The sequence below is a fragment of the Epinephelus fuscoguttatus genome, linkage group LG16 (genome assembly GCF_011397635.1).
Source record: "Epinephelus fuscoguttatus linkage group LG16, E.fuscoguttatus.final_Chr_v1".
NCBI classification, from domain to species: domain Eukaryota; kingdom Metazoa; phylum Chordata; class Actinopteri; order Perciformes; family Serranidae; genus Epinephelus; species Epinephelus fuscoguttatus.
The window spans coordinates 22,702,279-22,724,198 of NC_064767.1; the positions used below are offsets into that span (position 1 = coordinate 22,702,279).

Here is a 21,920-nt window from a genome sequence, read left to right on the forward strand (position 1 = left end):
AGATACCACATTTTTTTAGCATTGCCTTTGGAATACATGAGGCAGAAATCTGACATGGTGTAAACAGGATATTTATTAGCATAAAGACAGTGATAACAAACTCTTAATTTATTATGTACATAAGTGTTGTACAATGTAAGAGAGTGCACTTATTGATATGGAACAGTCTGTTGCTCCTGAGTGTCTACTGCAGGTAAAAAAAATCTCTCCTGGGACGATGGACAGCCCATCAGAGACATGAATAACTGAGAGCAGCAGCTTGTTTTCTAGTGTCCCTCGCAGACATGACGTGGCTTAATTTCAGGTATTATAAAAGGGTATGGATTGCACAGAGATTCAAGATGATTGTGGGAATGCACTTTAGCTTTTTCAGCAAACAATACTCTCATTTGCCTTGTCTGATGGTAGAGAATCGTCTTTATGGCTGCAGATGGGACTGCCTTAATACATAGATCTTTAAATCCAGTGGTGAATTCAGTTCTGCAGAAAGAATGGAGTGAAAAACTTCCACAAATTGTAATTTTTTTTTTTTGTCTCAAAACAAAAAGTTGAATTGAAGATTATAAAAATTGCTGGGGGATGTTGTATTTTCAATAATGCTGGTGCAAACTTGGTGCTTTGAAAATTTTTTGGAATGTCTTAAAGTGTTAGCAGGCTTTATATTTAGCCCCAAGTTTGCTTAATACATACAAATTATTTGGCTCAGTTGTACTCATGTTGGTCATTTACTTTGCACCTTTTTGTGCATATTATGAAAATAAAGATTTTTAAGATACAGTTGAGATTGGCAGTACACTTACAAAGGTTATTCATTTTCTGATTTTCAGAATTAGATCAGGAATCTAGCTTTAAGGAAGCAAAGGAGTTCGGCCCCAGTTTCTGTCACACACATAGAGATTTGACACTGACGGAGATGAAATGTCTCATTAAATACTGTGCTGGTTATGTACATTTGTCTCTTGGTATAGATTAGAAGTGTAAAATCATACAGTACAGTGATGTTTTTGTAATTGTCCTTCCCCCACTGTGTTGCACCTCTAACTGGTCATTCCACTGCAGGTCCAGCCAGTCCTGCACATTACAGTCAGATCCAGAGCAGAAGCTCAGTCATAGACTGATTCAGGAATTCATCCTAAAAAATAAGCTGAGCATCTACAGTATAGTGTCGACCAAGAGTCCATAGTTTGGGTAAAATGTTGCAATAATTATAGAAACCAGCTGAGAGAGAGAAGATCCATTTTGAGTTGAGCCTGACATGAGTGCATCAAAGTAATTGGTCCTGTTGTAGTAATCCAGCTCTTCGTCTGAGCTGTCGGCATTGCTGCGGCGGTAGGCAGAGGCGTACCATTTCTCCGCTGTTAAGGCCACCGCTGCCCCTGCTGCTGCCGCTGCTGCCACCCTCACTGGAGACGAGCGCCCTGCGGCCCTGAAGCGGGAGCGGGTCCCACCGTAGGAGCCTGCTCCCCGGTAACTCCCCGCTGTGGAGCTGCGAGAGTGGGTGCCCCGAGATGAACCCCGGGACCCTCCACGACCGCCCTTGGACAGCACCGGCTCACACAGGAAAGCAGAGAGCAGGAGGCAAGTCCAGCATGTTGCAAGCACCTGGTTCATCCCTGACATCTGTGCAGGAGGAATACATAATGTAGCAAACAAGCAAACCTGAGGAATATCCGCACCTTTAATGTGTGAAATGGAGAAATCACCCATCTGTCTTGAGTATGTAGGCGTTAAACACACAGACATCTTTTGATTTGAGGTTGTAGGACAGTCAGTGCTTTCTATTCACTCATCAATTCTGAATAATCACAACATCACCCTAAACTGGTGTAACATAATATACCAGCAGCACTGACGAAGTATTTTCACACTGCTGGTGGACAAATATGAGACGTCCGTGTGGTGTTCAGTGTTGTTGTCTTCATAAAGACATTTCTGTGTTGCAGATTGCCCCTCTCCATTAAAGTAGGTCAGTATAAAAATAAACATGCTCACCAGAGAACATTGCTGCTGGCTTTCAGCCTTCACTTGAAATAAAAAAACATTCTGTCTTAGGATGAATAAGAAAAAATAAATAAATATGGCATTGTCAGTACCTAATAGGCAATCATTTGAAATGTATTACTGAGCTCTAACAAGGAACTGTATCATTGAGTAGAAATGTACAAGACATTTTCACTATTATCCGTGCAGTGATATAATAAAACGATTTGTAGATGCATGCATGATGTCCCTATTATCATAAATCAGCCTGAACGCTTCTGTGCTGTAGCCTGAAGGAATCACACCACCGTTTATAAAGAAACACATTGTCGCCATACACACCCACGTCCCCGTGTAGCCAGTATATCCTGATGTTCGGTGCTTACCTTATTTCCGTGTGTTTTATCCTTCCTTGTGTTTTGGCACTCGGTGGAAAGAGGAGAAGGGGTTGTCACGGACGATGCAGGCTCGTTCACGCAGAAGAACACCAGAACGCGCAGCGCGCTCACAGGCACATCTGAAGAGATGCTGCTTTATGAATCTAATCAAAAGCTTCTCGGATGTGGAGCCTTTGATATTAGTTTTTCTTTTTCTAAGGTGTTCACTGGATTATTTCTACACGTATTCTATGTAGGCTATGAATGGAAATGGAAAAGGGAAGCTTGCTGTTGATTAAAATCCCTAACCTAATATAGTATTATTATTATTATTATTATTATTATTATTAATATGTATGTGATCTTTTCATAAACGAATAAGGGCTTAGGTTTTATTTTCACACTAGGGAGGCACCTATGAGGCTGAGATTTAGAGGCCCTCTGACAGAAAATTTTCAGCATCAAACACTTAATTTCCTATGTTATGGTGTTTTTTATGCACCGATGTGTACCTTTTCTGCAGCATCAGTCTAGTCAAAATAAAAGTCCTCTGCTACTTTCATATTTTTAATATTATTTTCATTTCAATTCAGTCCAATAGAACTTGATTTATATCAAAGGAAATTCTTGTGCCAGAGAATGCTTCAAATTACACAAAGTACAATAACCACAATTTTAATTACTCACAACCAATACCAACCACACAACCAGTGGGTTCCCCAGGTCAGGGTCACTCACTTGGCCCAGCTTTACAACAGTAGAGTATTAAATATCTGGCAAAATATACAAGATAGTGGTGTTTGAAGAAGCAAAAGCAAAAACAGGTGCCTAACAGAGTAACATTAGGAGTATGATAAGTACAAGAGTTACTAAAAAAAACTAAAATGGTGGAAAAAACAGACTGCTCCTTATAACCAATGTTATATTGAATATGACATACAATGAGGAGTAGCATTGCACACGACCCAGAAAATGATATTACAAACACAAAATATTTAGGGGAATGTGTCCCCTGCGTAAATAAATAAAAATAATATATGATATACATTTTCATTTGTATTGAACACTTTACCAGATATTATAAGATAATGCTATTAAGATCAGATAATAATAATAATATATACATTTTTATTTTATTTCACCAGGATGTATGTAACTCCTGAGACTCTGCATCCTCATATGAGGACATCTCATTTTGGGTTGTACTTCATTCTACTTAACTCAGACTTGTTGTCCCCGTTCATGGACACTTTTTGTCCCATCTAGTGGCCCTGGCAGAGCGCAAAGAAGACGATCAACCATGATCATCTTGAGGGAGTAAAAGTTGTCACAAGGTTTCTGTCATTGAACTTGGGGAAGGATAATTTGCACAATACACAAGTCCACGTAAAAAGAAGATGGCAGCCATCTCTGTCAAGTCAGTCTGCAGCCAATCCTGACACAAAAGTGAACTAGGTTGAAAACCTGATCACATTTTATGTTTGAAAGAGGCGTTGTTTATTTATGATTAATAATGTTTGTAGTTTGATATGGAATACAAATGTGACTGATTTAAGTCACAGTAACAAGCTAAGACACTGTTAATTAGGAAGTACTCATCTAAGGACATTGGGACATTGACATTGTTTAGTTTTTTATACTTATTGGGTCCTACTGATCCAAATAGCTAGGAGAAATTAAAAATGCATACCAAACAAAAGTCTCAGGAGGATATGAGACAATAGGCTAATACTGTGTGGCAGCCTTTATGAAAATGGTATAATAAATAAATAATATCAGCTAATTGTTATTGTTTTATATGTGACCCTGGAGTAAACAATAAGAAGAATTAAAAATGCTATAATAACACAGCATTTGCATGAATACAGAACACTGTATTTAATTTTATTGAAAGTGAGAGGACTGATCAATAAGCTCAGAGGAGGGCGGTGGGGGTAGTTACAACAACAGACAGCAGGGGGCAGTGATGTGAGTTTGTGAAACATGCTACTTCATGGAAAAAACACCAACGACGAAGAAGCAGGCGGAAGTAGGCTCAGCGATCTTGGAGCAAGTTCATTTGACAACAGCCTACCGTCGTCGCTGTCATGGCTTTCCTCTGCAGAAGTGCTGCTTCCCTCCTGAAGTCCTCCAGAGCAGCCCCGGCCCTGCTGTCCGCTGCCCGCCTCTACAGCTCAGGTGTGTGTCTAAAAACATGTCCAGGGTCAGGTTACTGCAGCTGCACGAGCACAGTGGCCCTGCAGCCACAATGTCAAGAAACCTGCGTCACTGAATGTGCGACACATGTGGAGCAGACTGCCACATAACTTGTTTTAATTCAGCTGTGTGTGGTGTTGTTTGCACCATGTAACGTTTGAGCGTCTTTAATGGAGGATAATCTCTGAGCACGTTGTTGACATGAGGACCTGAACTGTGTAAAGGGAAATTCCACCCTAAAATGGAATTTACAGGTGTTACTATTACTGTACAGCCTAGAATTTATTTGTGATTTTTAGGTGTTTGATATGATTTATTTATGGATTACAGACCAAATATCTAAAGAATATGGTGTTAAAATGAAAACACCTATTTCCAGTATTGTCTTAAGATGTTAGAAAACAAAAGACAACTAAACAATTTAAAACTACATCACCAAAAGCTGGATAAGAATATTAAAACTCCTAAGTACAACAAGGACAATTTGATGGCAGCAGTTAACATTTAATTGTTGATTTTAGTCCAGAGACACATCCTGAAGCTGCTCCAGAGATGTGGCTGAATAACAGTGCAACAGCAGTCAGAGTGACTGTGCAGATATGTGGACAGATGTGCAATAATTAACACTTTTAAGACCCTCTGGCAGATAAGAGAGACTTTACTGCCATCCATCTGGATATATCGCAGTACACAAAAGAATGACAGATTAACATACAGCGGGAGTGAAGCAAACATTCAGAGTACACACAAGGTTCAAGGTAGTTTGAATAAGTGGGATTTGAGATTGGATTTGAAGGATGTTATGCTGCTGGACTGTTGCATGAGTGGAGGTAGGGAGTTCCAGAGGCTTGGCCCTGGCACCCATGGTGCTAGGGTGTGAGGTGGGAATGGTGAGGAAACCAGCAGAGGAAGAGCGTAGAGAGCAAGAGGGGTTTTACTCCTGGAGAACGTCAGACAGATAAGTGGGGGCTAGGTTGTGGAGGACTTTTAAGATGAGCAGAAGGTTTTTGTAATCAATCAGGTACTGATCAGGGGGGCAGTGTAGCTGGATGAGAGTGGAGATGATGTAGTCAGATGATTGGGTGCGGGTAATGATCCAGGTAGCAGAGTTATGACTGATTGAAGCCTGTTAAGGAGTGCAATGGGGAGACCAGAGATAACTGTGGTATCATATCAAATTTGTGATATGACACTAGATATTATCTTAGATTTTGGATATCATACGTGTTGTGTTTTCCTAGTTTTAAAGGCTGCATTACAGTAACGTGATGTGATTTTCTGAACTTACCAGACTGTTCTAGCTGTTCAATTATTTGCCCTTATGCACTTAATCATTATATCCACATAACTGATGATTATTTATCGACAATCTCATTGTGTGAATATTTTGTGACAGCACCAGTAGTCAACCATACAATATTGTCACAATATCAATCATATTTGGTCATTAAAACCGTAATATTTGATTTTTTCCATATCACCGAGCTCTAAAAGCAAACATTCAGGCCACACATAATGTGCAAACAAAGCAGAGGACAAACACACTGTGCAATAGTGTGCAATATACTGGACAACTACATGAGAGTTGTAGAAGTCGCAAATATAAAGTAAGCTGTGCAAAAGTAGTAGTTATCTGATCCCTGAGGATATTCACGTATGAATGTTGCAGGTAGTCATACAGGTTATGATGGTGAGCATTAACATGAAGTAGGCTACAGGAGAGGTCTTTTAGACGCCGTTTGTTCAGTGTTTAGTAAAAATGTCATCGATGGAGCACCATCCTCTGTAAAGACTAAGAATGTTCTAACGACTCATTTCCTGGGTGTTTAAATCATAGTTGCAACTTGGACTAGCCAACTAGTCTAAAAGTAGGAAAGCACTCAGGGAATAGTCAAAACTAAGCACAGTATTATCTATAAGGTCAAATGTTGACTGAAAAAAAGAGCCATTAAAAATTGTTAAACGCTTTTTTTGCCTGATTATTACAACAGCATTTTAATTGGGTAAATGTAATAGCATACAATAAAAATAATTCTAATAATAAATCTAAATGACAAGTATTTTTGAGGCTGACAATTGAGGGTAGCAGCATTTAATCAACTAGTTAGTTAATGGCACACATCCCAAGTAGAGATTTGTGGTCTGAGTTGTTACAGATCCCTTACCAGTGATGCAGCTGGTCAGGACACACCTGATGGTTTCTGTGTAGGAGGTGAACAGGATAAGTGCGGGGAGGGTGGCTCTCCTAAGACGGTGGAGGTGGTGGAGACGTCGTGCTCTCTTAGTGTGGGAGGTGTTGTTGCGTGACCACCTGAGGTCATCAGCAGTGTGCTCACCAAGAAACTTTGTGCTCCTGACTGCTCAATACAGGAGCCGTCGACAAGAAGAGGGTAGTGTGCAGCGTATTTTCCATGAAATTCTGAAATAGTGTGGTGCACAGATGATAAAACGTTGAAATGGTCGTTCAATTTTGATGTGTTTTAAGTTTGTTTTCTAAAAAAAATCTGTAAAAGAAAGCAAGATTGTCTTAATTAAATGTTACTATGATGTCAACAGTTTGACATGTAAAATGTCCAAAACAATTGAAGTAACTCGAGTGAATTCTGTTTTTGGGGTGGATTTTCTCTTAAAGCCCTACCTTACATAACAGCTGTATGCCAGCACCAACCACACTCTTAAAGGTGTATCAGGGGCCTCCAAGGTCTCTGTAAGACCTCAGCACAAGGCCATCAGAGTCGATCCTTCACCTTTTCTTGAATGATTAACCAGGACTCAGACCATTTCGGTGACCCGGCATCACCTGTTGAAAGTCTACGCCGCTCCCAGTTAAGGAGTTGGTGACAACCCGTGTACAGTAGGTCTTTACAGGACTAAAAAAGGATCGAATTCAGTTTCTTCAATAAGATTTAATTTCCAAAGATCTTAGATATGTTCTCTAATGTTGATAAAATGTCAGAGGCACTTTCACTACTGCTGGCTCCAGTAGCTAGGAGGCTGATCGTCACTCCTGGGCAAGGCTCGCATTATTGTTACACATAGCTGGGAAGTACTGAAAACAAAAGTGATATAAGAATAATTAACTTTAGGTCATATCATTCCTACTGGTTTTTCTGTCATTGTTTAATCCTTTTGCCAGCGCAATTGTGAAACTGTTCCTGCAGAAACCAGTGATACTAAATACACAATAGACTTATCTGACCATCGGTGTTGGTTCTCTCTTCCTGCAGGGGGTCAGTATGAGTATATCTTGGTGGAAAAGCGAGGTGAGAACAAAGATGTGGGTTTCATCCAGTTGAACCGACCCAAGGCTCTCAACGCTTTGTGTGACGGGCTTATCAAGGAGGTGGGATCAGCCCTGGATGCCTTTGAGGAAGACAGCACCATAGGCGCTATCGTCATCACAGGCAGCGACAGAGCCTTTGCTGGTAAGCATGTTCTCTGTGCTTGTTTTTGCGTTTTTCCTCCTATGAGGAGCTGAAATAACAGCTCGACTTTTGTGTCTTTCAGCGGGAGCAGACATTAAAGAGATGCAGAATCGAACTTTCCAGGAGTGTTACGGGGGAAACTTCCTGGGTCACTGGAACAGAGTGTCCACAGTGAAGAAGCCTGTGATTGCAGCTGTCAATGGATTCGCTGTGAGTGTGTTTTACATTTTATTTCTATTATTGATGTTTTAATTGAGTGAAAGGTCCTTGAGCCTCTTCAGGATGCATAAACTGTAAATGGGGTATGAAACAACGTCAGTAAGACAAGTCACTGTACACGTTCTTCTGTTTCAGCTGGGTGGAGGCTGTGAGCTGGCAATGATGTGTGACATCATCTACGCCGGAGAGAAGGCACAGTTCGGCCAGCCTGAGATCCTGCTGGGGACCATTCCTGGTAAAGACTCATTAGTACTGACTTTCCTTCCTGTTCAGATTTAACTTCCTTACCAGATTCTTGCTGTTGGAGCAGCTGTAAATGACGCCTGTCTACCTGCAGGGGCGGGTGGCACCCAGCGCCTGACCCGTGCGGTGGGCAAATCCCTGGCGATGGAGATGGTACTTACAGGAGACAGAATAACTGCGCAAGACGCCAAGCAGTCAGGTAACAGCAGTGTTGGAAAGTAATAAGGACTGTAGTCAAGCAAAGAAAATCTTGATCGACTGATTCTGCCTTCTCTCCAACTAATCGATCAGTACGGAAGAATATTTATGACCTCATTATGACCTACTCAAGTGTGGTGGTGTATTTTTGTACAGAGCCTCTCACCTGTACTTGACTTGAGAATTTCCATTTCATTTATACTCCACCACAGGCAAGAGGGAAATGTTGCGCATATTACTCCACTGCACTTATTCAACTGGTTTAATTACTTTGTTACTTTGCAGATTAAGATTTCACATAAAACATATATGTTATGCTTATAAAATACAATGCATTGTAAAGAATGAAACTTGACTTTTGTCTCCCTGGTGCTGTTTGTCAGATCTTAGATTGCCATTAGTTGTTGGCAGTTCCACCAAACAGACATTTCCCCTGTTAACTTCTCTTATGATTTCATTTAAATAATTGAGGTCCAAAGAGGTAAAATTATCCAATGCTCCAAAAAAGCTAAGATTACAAAAAATGTCCAAAAATGGAAAATAAATTTGTGAAGTAGAACTTTGTTGTTTCTCCTTTGCTGCCCCATTAATCATGTCATGACCCCTCAGATTCATCTTGTGACTCACTGAAGGGGGCCCGACCCCAGTGTTGGGAACCACTGGACTAAACTATCTAACTTTTTATATAAAGACGTTAAACCACCTACGGCAGTTTCTTTAACATGTCAACATCACTGACAATTTAATGATGTAGTCTATAATAATATGTCAGTCACAGGGGGCACTTATCTCTAGAATAAGTCATTTTACTTCTAATATGTTGAGTACATTTTGCTGAATAAAGGACTCTTTAGATTATTGTATTTATACTTTGGCTCACAGAAAGGGTCTGAATACTTCTTCCACCACTGGGTAACAGAGATATTAAACATGTTACAGTGCAGACATGCACTTTACTAAAGTTAGGATATGAGCCTCTTACATTAGACTGCACCAGTGTACCTAATAAAATAACCACTCTTCATATATGTATCATACTTGCTTCAGTAGCTTTTTGTGTTTTCCAGGTTTGGTGAGTAAAATTTATCCGGTGGACCAGCTGGTGTCTGAAGCTGTTAAATGTGGGGAGAAAATTGCTGCCAACTCCAAACTGGTCTCTGCTATGGCTAAAGAGGCTGTTAACGCAGGTGTGTAAAGTTTGTTCAGTTAATTTTAAAAAAATGTTGAATATCCTTAAACCTGCTAAACCTGATTTAGTGTCTGACTTGTTCTTCCGTGTGATTGCAGCCTTTGAGCTGACGTTGGCTGAGGGTAATCGTTTGGAAAAGCGCTTATTCCACTGTACCTTTGCAACAGTGAGTACAAGAGCCCATCTGAGAGTGAGTGATGGAGGGGTGTGACTCTGATTTTGACAGTTCAGTCATGATGTGTGTGTCTGTGTTTCCCTGCAGAATGATCGTAAAGAAGGCATGACAGCATTTGTGGAGAAGAGAAAAGCCAGTTTCCAGGACAGTTAAAAAAAGAGCAAACCAAGAGCTCAGCCAAGAACACAACGTCCTTGATATCAGCTGGTCATTTCCTTATCTGCAATAAGCTGAAGACTTAAAATCCTGATTGTAGTGAAACATACAAGATGTTTGAATTAGGGTTTGGAACTGAGTGATTGCACATTGCTGTTTTATCACAGTGAAGCTCTGCCTGCTGAGGTTTGGTATCACAATCAAATGGGTGCAGGAGTGCAGTGGGGTTTGACTGTGAGTACTGTTTGATGACTTTGCCACTGTGTTACAGGAGGAATCAGTCCTGATGACTCGTACTGACTTTGCCTTTTCATTTTCACTACTAAATGTTTGTCTGCATTTTGTAGGCAGCTAATTTCTTTGTACATTTTACAAATAAATCTTCAGTGTGGTTTTCAGCAGTGTGACTGAGACATGAACTCAAATGGAGAGATTGGTCTGCTGTATTTGTTCCAGGGTTCCCACGGTCAGGGAAAACCTGAAAAATACATGGACTCCACAATCTTGTTTTCCTGGGGATGTCATGGAATTACTAAAACCCTTGAAAGGTTTGGGAAAAGTCATGGGATATAGTTGTTAAACAAAATGTAACGTAATGGCAACTTTATTTCCTGAAGCTGTTGAGACTCTCCCTCCATGTTTGCCCGCTGGCTTTAATTACATTTGAATAGACTTTAAATCTGATATATTTGATATGACAGTGTGATTTAACATGTAGGGTCATTAATTCCAAAGTTTCCTTACCTTTGTTATGCCCCACTATCACTTTTAAATTGTGCTACATTTTTTAGATGAAGCAATACTCATGTTACACACTGAGAATGGTAATTGAAATTTTATTATGGGTCCTTAGAAAGTTAGGCAAGTTTTCGAGTGTTTTTAACTATACATATACAATTTTAGGTGATGCAGAGTGATTGCATATACCGTAAAACTTTAATTAAACACCCAGTCCCTTTTACTAGCCTGGTGTAGCTATACTTTTTGACAAAGAAAGGCCTGTCTTTATTAGACACCTGGTCTGGTCGCCAAGCAGTTCATTTATTATAGAAGTTCTTTAGATGTATAAAACCAGATTGTTGACTACCCTCTTGAGCTAACGTTAGTTCGCTGTGAAGATCGCTGATACAGATATAAATATTCAAAATTTTGTCAGTATGGAGATGCTACACATCGTTAGCTCAGTACAGTTCATTTTACTGAGACCATGAGCATCAGAGATGACTGTAATTCATTCAGGTTTATTAGCATGATGAAAGCAAGTGGTGACTCCCTTCCTCTGAAGCTGCCATAAAGTCAGAATGTGTCCACTCCTCGATTACCCAGTAAGGTATATTCCTTTAGTCCATAAGGGTCCAACAATCACAAGAATTAAAGGGGTTTTTCATAAAACTTAATCCAAGTTATGAATATAATTTTAACAGGGAAAAGTTGTGTTGTGGCAGTATGCTGGGTGCCGTAATCCTCAGGTGCCATGAAACAAGTGTCACAACATAACACATAAATGGTAGGCTATTTTATTCAAAGCCTAATTTTCTACAAACAGTATTCATACTGGTTCAAATAAACAATCTGATCGTATTTTCTCTTTGCTGAGCAACAGTTTTTTGTAAAATGAATTAAAGGCCTGTCCCAAATATAGGCCTGCTGAGGTCAGTAACTTAAACAAATAACATCCTGGGCTACCAATTGAAGTTTTACGGTAATTAACAGTCTAAGTCCTGGTTTCAGAGGCTGATTCCTAATGTCTCTTTGAAATATACAATTCAGTAACTAGTGTCTTCCAAATCTCAAGCTGAAAACTTGACTCTAGTGAGTTCAGTTCACTCAGGACTCAATCAATGTGTCCTTCACACCACCAGGTGTGGCTGTTGTGCTGCTTCACAGGATCAGACACTGGACAGACTATAAATTCAGTGGGACGGACGGGCACCGGGCTGTTCGCAGATGAGCCTTTAATTTGGTCCAAATGAGTGTAAAGTGACAGTTATAATGTCAAGTAATTACAATACTGTTAGAAAGGGAGAAGTCAGCCACGCAGAAAAACATTCTAAAAGCTCACCTGTCAGCCCTGTGAAATAAGACTTGAACATGTTTCCAACAGTCTACCAAAGGAAAATGGGCTTGTTTGATTCCTGTATCACAGCACAGGCGTCAGTGGTTTCAACTTTAAGGGCTTAGGATCAAAATCTTTTGATAATGTGTCAGTGAATATGATTATTTCTGATAGATTTAACTCCAAGGATTTTAAGGAAATTATACTCCCAGCAGCAAAAAAGACAAACAATGCTTATGAGATAGCCTATAAAAAGCCTTACAGATCCTCTGTGTAAATTCTTGCGCATCATCTATTGGCTGAAAATATTCGGGAGCACATAAAACGATGATTTTGACTTCAAAGAAAACACCAGAACAAATTTGGTTAGTGTGCGCTTTCTTTGGCCGCTCCAATCATCGCCAGGCACCTTTCTCTCTCTCTGATCTTCACACGGCGGCGCCCCATATCTCCACAAGGCCATGGCCTAATTGATTTTTATTTTCATTCAATATTCCCCTGGAGCTCGCTTTCTTGTCAGCCCGCTGGAACAAAACTTTAAAAAGGGAGGAGAGAGAAAAAAACTCGTCTCCTCTCTCTGCGGGGAAGCACAAAAGTCTGCAGAGAAGGGCCAGAAAAGAAGCTCCTGTCTTTGAGGCTACCGAAAGGTCAAAATAATAAATGTAGACTCAATTGAGCCTCTCCACACAGACAAAGGGGGCAAAACGTTACATTTTGGCAGCGCAGACCCTCATAGCGTGATAAACTCATTTAAAGAAGGCGAAATAAAGAGGGAGCAGCATGTGTCCGGAGAGGGAGAAAGGGGCTTTCAGTCCGGCAGACAGGCCTGGCTCCTGCAAGGGCCTTTTCTCCTGCACAGCAGCAGACTCCCATCCCTCTCCAAAAATCACTCTCATATTCCTAAACTGCACTGCCTCAGTCCTGTTGGTGACTTTATCTGGTTTTATATGTTTTTCACTTTTATATTTTCATAGATAAATGCATGCACTCTAAAAATTATTTGCACAACTTGAAGCAAAAGTGACCAAAAACTGCTTTAAAGAAAAGAAAGAAAACAGGCTACTTACCCGTTTCCATAGGAACCTACTTAAAAACATATAAGATTTAATGTGTGATTTATAGGTGAATATTACAGGGATAAAGTCAGACATTGTAGGTCTGGAATGAAGAAATATTACGAGCATATATAGGCTGGATATCTAATATTTGCAGATTAAAAACACTCAATAAAGTACCAACACGTTTCTCCTGTTCATTATCAACAGCAGCTGTATAAGGGTTGTAAAGTCACTATATAAGCCACAAGCCTGCAGTGCTCAATGCCGCAACTTGATTTTTATGATAGCCTGTTTTTATATGCAGATTTTTTTTTTCTCACAGAGCCAGGATCTGCGGTCATGGAAAGGATTCCTCAGCATTTTTCTGCCATCCAGCTGAGAGTTTCTCTGGCTCAGATGAAACAGGCCGGGTGGAGTGGTTTTCATCTGACAAATATTTTCATTATCTCACATTCTTGGCACCAGAGACCGTGTCGGAATAACACATTCACCGGTGTCTGCTTTGAATTATGCCCACCCAAGGCTGTCAGGAACAACACAGACCGAACATTAACCGACCCTGAGGTCTGAGGACTAATGGCACTTTACCCTATTTTATAACGAGAAGAGACAGGCTGCAGCAATGTCATTAGATAACTTTTACTTAGGGACTGTTCGTTAGTTATGTGAGGAGGAAGGGTGGTGCAAAAGGGGAGGTATGTCAAATGTTTTTTAAGCACTGGGGAGGGAGGTTTTATTTTGGTGTAGGGGTGGGGCATACAAATCTAAATGGTTGTCTTTTGTATTTATTTTACAGGTGATTTTTAAAGAAAAAATGCCTTTTAAAAAAATCTAAGACTCACCAAAATTACACCATTCATCATAGGCAGAAACTGTAAAAACAGAAATAATCACTGGATTTTCACATTTCCAGTGGGCTTTGAATACATCATGTGCAATGATTTCTTTTGTCAGGAAAAAAATATATAAAAGCATCTGAAGCTCAAATAAAGATATTTAATCAAAAAGCACTTATCTATCAAGAACAGGGGCCGGTTGCACAAAGCACCTTAACTTTGCTTCTTAAGTGTGACATGACAAGTGTGTGCATTAAATACCTCTCCAATAACTGACTGTAAAGATCACATTGCATAAAACTACAGAGCATCATTTTTGTAAAGGGGCTGGAGCACAGCTTTTGAAAGTTGAGTGATCCAACCCCAGGCAGTCACAATTATGAATTGACTTCTGGTAGAATTTAAAGTACAAAATCATTTGCTCACCATTCAGTGTGTCCATCAGGTTCTCTCAGTCACGAAACACTCTTCTCAGGATGCCTTCATTGTTCCCATTTATATTAAACTCAACCATTTTGTGGTTAAGATGGAGCCAGAGGTACTTTATGTTTTTGGTCTTACTTTGCCTAAGGTTCTTTGCTTAACAAACTTTAAGCAGTTCCTTAAGTAGCCTATAAGGCTAGCCTACACCAAGATAAGAAGAAAAACCTTAATCCTTATGTAGACATTTTAAGGAAACATTAAGGAGAAGACTTGAGGATGTTTTGTGCAACAGTTTTATTTGGTTTGTTTTGGGGGTTTTTATGTTGTTGTTTTTTCCCAAGTAAACCTTATCTGGGACTTTAAGGAAAATCTTAACTTAAGGTGCTTTGTCCAACAGGCCCCAGTCCCTTAGCTGCAAAAGTCACTGCACATTTTTGGGAATAACTAATTAAAAGTATAACATAAATATTAGCCATACATTTCATATTGCATGTAGGCTAACATTTGTGGTGCACAACTGCTCTTTTTCACAATGCTATTTAGGCCTACATGTTATTAAAATTAAAATTAAAATAGATAATGATATCGCTATTTATTTATTTAGTTAGTTAGTTATGTCAAAAACTAAGCTAAATAATGTGTTTGATGATGTTGTGAACTTATAATATTTAGATTTAAAATTTGTGAAGGGTACTCCACCTCCAACCAATCAAATTAGAGTCCCTGATCACATGACGCGTATCCTGGTCCTCGCGTCTACAAAGACGAGGGATGTAAATAACAAGATAGTTAAGTTGCCTGCAAACGTTTCAGTTTGGCAAACCGAAACATAAAACAGTGTAATATTTGCCTTGACGACCAACAGGGGATACCACCGCGACACACATGTGTGACTAGCAACGCGCTAAACTGCTTTTGTTATTTTATTAGTACGTTATTTTAGTCGCTTAGCACGTCTGGCGGATGTAAACGAAACCGGAAGTAAGCTGGAGTGATTCCTCTCGTTTCGCTCTTTCCCTTGTTGAAGGCAGTTAGTATGGTCGTGCTGAGAGGAATCCCCTCTGTTATTTCACCTGAGCTGCTGTATGCTCTGGCTAAAATGGGCCACGGGGATGAACTGGGTATGATACTTAATAACATACTTTATTTATTGTGGGCTATGCTAGCAGTGTTAGCCTGTAACGTGTGTACAGTCACTGTAGGGTAGTAGGCTAAGTTCAAGTCAACAGCAGTGTAAACAGTGACAGAGCAGACTCACAGGATCATTAACCTGTATAGCTGGAAAGGGCACAAATATAAGATGTAGTTCATTCAGTGTTTATTCTTTTTTTTCCAGTTCTTGCTGATGCAAACTTTCCAGCATCTTCCATTTGTGCTTGTGGTCCTAAAGAGATAAGAGCTGATGGTATGTAAACACATCTGTCTGTCAATGAAAATGTTTTTTGAATAGATGTATTTATATCTGTGTCTGATCTTTATGTAGGTTTGGGAATCCCACAGCTTTTGGAGGCCATTTTGAAGCTGTTGCCCTTGGATACCTACGTCCCTTCTCCGGTACAGGACCCATAAATCTAAAGTTAAAACCACTGAGTGATGTCTTGGGTAAAAAAAAAAAATCATTTGTTCAATCTGCTTATGTTTCCACAGGCTGCAGTCATGGATCTGGTGGACAGTGACAAACAGAGGTGTTTACCTGTACCTGTGTGGGACACCTACACACAGCTCCTGGGTCAGGCTGGGTCTCAGGTAAACCAGATTTCAGTGAGTAACATTAAATAACTTCCTTTGATTTTTGACTAATTTGTGTTGATTTCTGTTGCATGTAGGCTCCTCTTGAAAAGGTGGAGAGGTTTGCTTTCTATGAACGTGCCAAGAAAGCCTACGCTGTTGTGGCAACAGGGTGTGTATTTACTCTGTCTTCATCTGATCATTGTAGCTGCATGTTTCATTCTGTGTCTGCTAAATGAGCACAGCAGCATCAGCAGCATATGTCTCTTTGGTCCAGTGTGTAGGATTTTGGGGCATCTGTCAGCAGAAATGAAATATAATAAGCATGTTTTCTTTAGTGTGTAATCACCTGCAAATACAAATTAAATAGGCTGTTTATATCTACATAAGGAACAGGCCCTTGTCCACGGAGTCCAGCATGTTGCACCACCATGTTTCTAAAGTAGCCCAGAACAGACAAACCAAACACTGGCTCTCGATAGGGCCATTTAGGGTTTCGTGTCGGGCTCAGTAGTTTTCCTACATGCTTGGCACACATGAGAAGTTTCACTTGGTTGCGGTCTGCAACCTCACTGCTAGATGCCATTGGATCCTACACACTAGACCTTTAAGAAAAAATACAGAATGCTCTACGAAAGTCTCATTATTTCAAATATGTCTTTTAAATGAAGCTGGTGAATTTAAATACTGTCCTTTGCTCTGTCTACACAGGGAAACAGCTCTGTATGGTAACCTGATACTGAAGAAGGGGGTCATTCCTGCTGAGCTGCTACAATGACACACACACACGCATTAAAGTAATTAAAATCTAATGATTTTAGTCACAGCTGTACTTCTTTCCATGAAAATGTAGAGAAGGTGAATGTTTTTCCATACAATCAATTTTCAATGGTGTTCAGTTTCCACCAGAAGCTGTGAGTTGAAAATATAATTTAGTCTTTTTCATGTTAAATAAAAGGTGCTGTGTGTAGGATTTAGTAGCATCTAGCAAGGATTGCAGATTGCAACCAGCTGAAACCTCAACTGTGTGTCAGACGTGAACCCCAACTTATAATTCCTTTAGTGTTAATTGTTCCGGATGTTTTTCTCGGGAGCAGAATCATCTGCACAGGTCTCCTCATCTCCAAAACAAACAGATCAGGTGAATAAAACAGTTTCCCATCACAAATTAACATTTCTCAGACACTGTTTGGCATGTGTGGAGACAGGCCACTAGCCCAGCACCTGCTAATGTGTGCTCACCTTTTTTTTCTGATAACTTAAGATCCAGACATTTAGGAGGTTTTTACTGGGTGCTGAAATATCTGCAGAGGTCTCTTACCCTCCAAAACAAACACACCCAGTCATTTCAACTGGTAAAAACACAGAGTAAAGCAATTTACCATTACAAATCAGTTGAGTGTCAATTCTGGGCTACTGTAGAAACACGGCGGAGCAACATGGTGATCTCTATGGACAAGGACAAGGATCTGCTTCCTGTGCAGATAAAAACAGCTCATTCAGAGCTAACGAAAACACAACAATTGTTATTTTCAGGTGGTTATACACAAAAGAAAAAATACTTATTTTCCATTTTATTATCTTCCATTTCTGACAGTATATCCTCCTAAATCCTACACACTGAACCTTTAATACTGTAAATATGACCTGATTATTCTCCAGTTTACATGGAGCAGAAATACTTTCTTGCTTTTGTAACTAACATCTGTTTTGTACATACATTTCAATAAATAAAACACACAAAGTCTTTGATCAGTATATTTATCATCAAGACACATTTGAGTGACACTGAGATTTAGATGTGTTCACAGTTTGATGAACTCAAATGACACTTGTGATTTATTAACCTGTGTATCAGCTGGGGGTGGGAATTACATTATTGCGATTTTAAATATGTTGTGATCTGCTGAGTATTGCAATAAAATATATTGCGATGTATTACCCTTTTCAACTGTAAATTATGTCCCCAAAGAAAAACTTCGTCAACATCTGTATTATCTAATAAGATGAAGTCTGTTCATCTCACTTCAGCCATTTTTTGCAGCAGCAAAACGTATCTATTGGACTGAAGAAGCAGTTGATTATATTATTTTAGTAGGCTACCCAAAGTTTAATTTGTATTTGTAAAATTAACAATCTATATAATTAAAAATTGATACGATACGATATTGCCACACAAAAATATCGCGATACTGTGCCGTATCGTTTTTTTTCTCCCACCCCTAGTATCAGGTTATGTTTGTGTCTGATTTGAAATGATAAGCATTAACACAGGTTGAGCTGTTGAAGGGTTATGGGTGGTAGAGATGGTCCAGATCTTCCTCTGGCTCGCTGTGTTTCCTCTCAGATGGCAAATAAACAGGAGCAGCAGCCTCATGGTCAGGGATGAGCTCTGGGAGATCTCGGTGGTACACGTCGTCCATGTCCTCCTCTGGTTGAAGGTGAAGTCTCGCCTTACTTTCAGCCACAACCTCAGGTCTCAGTGGCTCCATCTGCACAGGTGAACCCTGGTCATCATGGTGATACAGCGCGTCCTCATCCTTCTCTGGTTCAGAGTGTGAAATGCGGCTCTCTGCTTCAGCTTTGTATTCAGCCCGTAGTGGAGCCAGATATCCATCCAGCTGCTCCCTCGCTTTGTGGTAGACTTCATCCCAGTCTTGCTCAGGCTCGTTCAGCGCCACCTCACTAAAACCAGGGTGGTTGATGTCATCTTTGTCCTCCTCTGGTTCCTGATTGGACTTCATGTCAGCATCTTCCTGCCAGGGCTGTGCCTGGATGTCAGCAGCAGGGAAAGTATCCAGGTTTTGAATTTGAACTTTGAGAAGATCAGCCATTGAAGGATGGTGTAGCTCATCCAAGTCTTCTTCAGCCTTCAGGGGCTGTTTGTCCCATCCTGTGCCTGCCATGCTCTTCCAAATCATCATGCTAGGGTCAATGTCATAGTCAGTCTCGTCCATGTCCTGCGGAGGCTCCACTTCAACTCCCCAGGACATCCTTCCTTTGTCATCTATGGATCTGAGATAGATATCATGCATGTCAGTCTGCATTCCCTCAATCCAAGAGACAAGTATTCACTTTAGGTTTAGTTTAAGGAAATTACAACTTACACAACAGTATCCTGGAAGGCTTCATCTGTGAGTTTATTCTGAAGAAAGAGCACAAATGTTACATACATATAAACATTTGTCATTTTAAATTCGCCAGGAATAATTTATCATATATATGATTTAGAGCTGGAGAGTAATATTGCGGACAGCCAGGAGCAATACATACCCATGGTTTGTATGGCTTCGCTGTGATACCGAGTATCAGAGACGCACAGACTACCAGAGAAAACCTATGAGTGAAGGGAATCTGTATTAATGCTCAGATTTTACATGTGTTACAGACATTACACAACAGATCCTCGTCCAGACAAAGAAACTAACCATGCTGTCCACACACTGTTAAACATTAAAATCAAGTTAACAGCCTTGGTAATCAGAGTCAGAAAGAAGAGATCTGTTTTCTTACCTTAACATGTTTGCTCTCAGCTCGACGTTTTGGATCTGAACAGGAGATTTTCACTTCACGTTCTGTTGGAGATAAAGGACCAAAGTTCCACTAATAAACCAGTTATATTTTCTTGACCTTTGTACAATCTGAATACAAGAACGTCAGCTGTAAGTAATTCATTGCCTTCAGCAAGGCAATCGTGTCTCTGTGCCAACGGCTGATTACAGCTAAACTCCTCATGCTGTCATCAGGTCTAATAGGTGTAAATGTACTGCATTTGTATCTGTCCTGAATAACATTGTTAGCCTACATTGTTGTGATTAAAATGTAACTTGTTTCAGGGGCGATCTCTAGCTCTCATGTAAACTGAATCCTTGCAGTGGCTTGGGTTCGTTTCCAACCTGTGGCCCTTTACTGCATGTCATCCCCCTTCTCTCTGCTGTCCTGTCATTCTCAAACTGTCCTATAATAAAGGCAAATAGCCAAAAAAATTATCTTTAAACATCTGTCTTCTTTCCTGCAAAAATAATTTAACCTTATACTGATCTCATACACTTGTTACCGGTCTTACAACTACATTAATCTTCTTGTCAGCAATCAGTAATCACATGGTTATAATACCCTCTGTCCTAAAAGCTGAGGTTGAGATATTTTGTCATGGGACAAACTTTATCTTGCACAAATAGTTTTTCTAATCTCCTTAAGGGGGTTGTTCCTATTTGGACTCAATGTAGCCGCAGTGCAATCCAAATAACATTTATTATTATTTATTAGATACAATAAAAATTGCTTTCCGCCATTTAGCAGAGCAAGGATCGTTGGGTTCAACTCGCAACTTTATTCGTCCCCGGAGGGTGATTGGTCTTTGCAGCAAGACAGAGACACAAGATGATAAATTTACAAAAAAGCCCACATAGGGCGCATTAAAAAGGGGTGGGGGCAGAGGGCACTGAATGTTGCGGACTCGGGGAAAACAACAGTGGTCCCATGTTGACCTTCCCATTATTGTACAATTTAAATGAGAATGAGAGGCTGTATGGTGCACTCTCTTAGTTCTTTTAATTCAAGGCTGCAGATTTTTCTGTTTGCAGCTGCCTTTTATTAAATCAAATAATTATTTATTTCTAACACTGCACTGTAACCTCTGTTCATGCATTTTATGCCTGTCCTACTCTATTTTAGCTTGTTTTGAATATCTATTCTCTCTGTCTTTAAAGTCTCAGTGTGTATGATTTAGGGGGGGAAATTTTGTCAGAAATGGAATACAATATAATAAGCATGTTTTCTTCAGTGTATAATCACCTGCACATAAAAAACGTGTTTTTGTTACCATAGAAAAAGCTGTTTATATTTACACAGGGAGGGGGTCCTCATCTATGGTTATCGCCTAACCCTAACTCTAACCCATGCTTCTACTGTAGCCCAGAATGGACAAACCAAACATTGGCTCTTGATGGGATCATTCACATTTTCGCATCGGCCATTGTAGTTAGCAGCCCCTGAGCACCAAGAGCGTCAGAAAATGTGAAACAGTTTTATTCAGTGTTTTTACTGGTTGTAATCACTAGGCCCATTTGTTTAAGAGAGGAAGAGACCTCTGCAGATAATTTAGTACCCACTGAGAACCTTCTGAACATCTCACCTGTTTTTTTCTGGCCCAAAAAAAGGTGAGCACATATTAAGTTATCAGAGAGAATAGGTGAGCACACATTTGCAGGTGTTGGACAAGCGGGCTATCTGCAATGTGCCTAACAGCATCAGAGAAACACTGATTTGTAACATGTTACTGCTTTACTCAGTTTTTTTACAGGTGTTTATTACCATGTTCTGGAGCGGTAGAGATCTCTGAGGATAATTCTGCTCCTGGTAAAAACCTCTGAAACAATGAACAACGAAGGAATTCTAACTAGGAGTTTAGTTAGAATTAGTTTCAGCTGGTTGCAATTTGCAGTCCTCACCCCTAGATGCCACTAAATCTCCCCTAAGTCTTACACACTGGGCCTTTAACGGCTGTTTTTAATTGTATTTAAATTTCCTTTTATGTTTCATTTGCATTTTGTCTCAGTGGTTTTGATCTTCTGCGCAGAGCACTTTGAATTACTTATTGTTACTGAAATGTGCTATATGAATAAACTTCCCATTCTTTAAGAATAATGTTTCAATCCC

The 21,920-nt window shown here is 40.0% G+C and overlaps 4 protein-coding genes across 4 annotated transcripts; 2 read left to right on the plus strand and 2 right to left on the minus strand.

Moving 5' to 3' along the window:
• Positions 1-130: 130 nt before the first annotated feature.
• Positions 131-2,445, minus strand: sprn (shadow of prion protein). Its single transcript, XM_049599934.1, has 2 exons — positions 2,367-2,445; positions 131-1,620 (listed from the first exon to the last, which is right to left on the minus strand). Exon 2 carries the CDS (start codon positions 1,618-1,620, stop codon positions 1,153-1,155), a length of 468 nt encoding a protein of 155 aa, XP_049455891.1. The 5' UTR covers positions 2,367-2,445; the 3' UTR covers positions 131-1,152.
• Positions 2,446-4,370: 1,925 nt separating this feature from the next.
• echs1 (enoyl CoA hydratase, short chain, 1, mitochondrial) lies at positions 4,371-10,583 on the plus strand. Its single transcript, XM_049600924.1, has 8 exons — positions 4,371-4,535; positions 7,781-7,978; positions 8,061-8,188; positions 8,333-8,432; positions 8,535-8,639; positions 9,706-9,825; positions 9,926-9,993; positions 10,090-10,583. The coding sequence occupies exons 1-8, from the start codon at positions 4,445-4,447 to the stop codon at positions 10,153-10,155; spliced, it is 876 nt and encodes a 291-aa protein (XP_049456881.1). The 5' UTR covers positions 4,371-4,444; the 3' UTR covers positions 10,156-10,583.
• A 4,933-nt stretch (positions 10,584-15,516) lies between these two features.
• fuom (fucose mutarotase) lies at positions 15,517-17,869 on the plus strand. Its single transcript, XM_049600872.1, has 6 exons — positions 15,517-15,652; positions 15,868-15,936; positions 16,015-16,085; positions 16,179-16,277; positions 16,358-16,431; positions 16,971-17,869. The coding sequence occupies exons 1-6, from the start codon at positions 15,568-15,570 to the stop codon at positions 17,035-17,037; spliced, it is 465 nt and encodes a 154-aa protein (XP_049456829.1). The 5' UTR covers positions 15,517-15,567; the 3' UTR covers positions 17,038-17,869.
• Positions 17,870-18,002: 133 nt separating this feature from the next.
• si:ch211-217g15.3 (uncharacterized protein LOC368914 homolog) lies at positions 18,003-20,244 on the minus strand. The gene is made up of 4 exons (XM_049600871.1): positions 19,773-20,244; positions 19,533-19,596; positions 19,367-19,404; positions 18,003-19,274 (listed from the first exon to the last, which is right to left on the minus strand). Exons 1-4 carry the CDS (start codon positions 19,778-19,780, stop codon positions 18,551-18,553), a joined length of 834 nt encoding a protein of 277 aa, XP_049456828.1. The 5' UTR covers positions 19,781-20,244; the 3' UTR covers positions 18,003-18,550.
• Positions 20,245-21,920: the final 1,676 nt, after the last annotated feature.

What these genes read in the sequence shown, in the direction of transcription:
- sprn (XM_049599934.1), bottom strand. Translation starts at nt 1,620, where the DNA reads ATGTCAGGGATGAACCAGGTGCTTGCAACATGCTGGACTTGCCTCCTG.
- echs1 (XM_049600924.1), top strand. Translation starts at nt 4,445, where the DNA reads ATGGCTTTCCTCTGCAGAAGTGCTGCTTCCCTCCTGAAGTCCTCCAGA. An exon ending in TGCCCGCCTCTACAGCTCAG is followed by an intron (nt 4,536 to 7,780) that starts GTGTGTGTCTAA and finishes CTCTTCCTGCAG; the next exon opens with GGGGTCAGTATGAGTATATC. An exon ending in TAAAGAGGCTGTTAACGCAG is followed by an intron (nt 9,826 to 9,925) that starts GTGTGTAAAGTT and finishes GTGTGATTGCAG; the next exon opens with CCTTTGAGCTGACGTTGGCT.
- fuom (XM_049600872.1), top strand. Translation starts at nt 15,568, where the DNA reads ATGGTCGTGCTGAGAGGAATCCCCTCTGTTATTTCACCTGAGCTGCTG. An exon ending in ATACCTACGTCCCTTCTCCG is followed by an intron (nt 16,086 to 16,178) that starts GTACAGGACCCA and finishes ATGTTTCCACAG; the next exon opens with GCTGCAGTCATGGATCTGGT. An exon ending in TACGCTGTTGTGGCAACAGG is followed by an intron (nt 16,432 to 16,970) that starts GTGTGTATTTAC and finishes CTGTCTACACAG; the next exon opens with GGAAACAGCTCTGTATGGTA.
- si:ch211-217g15.3 (XM_049600871.1), bottom strand. An exon ending in CGAAGCCATACAAACCATGG is followed by an intron (nt 19,405 to 19,532) that starts GTATGTATTGCT and finishes CTCTTTCTTCAG; the next exon opens with AATAAACTCACAGATGAAGC. An exon ending in GCCTTCCAGGATACTGTTGT is followed by an intron (nt 19,275 to 19,366) that starts GTAAGTTGTAAT and finishes TATCTATCTCAG; the next exon opens with ATCCATAGATGACAAAGGAA.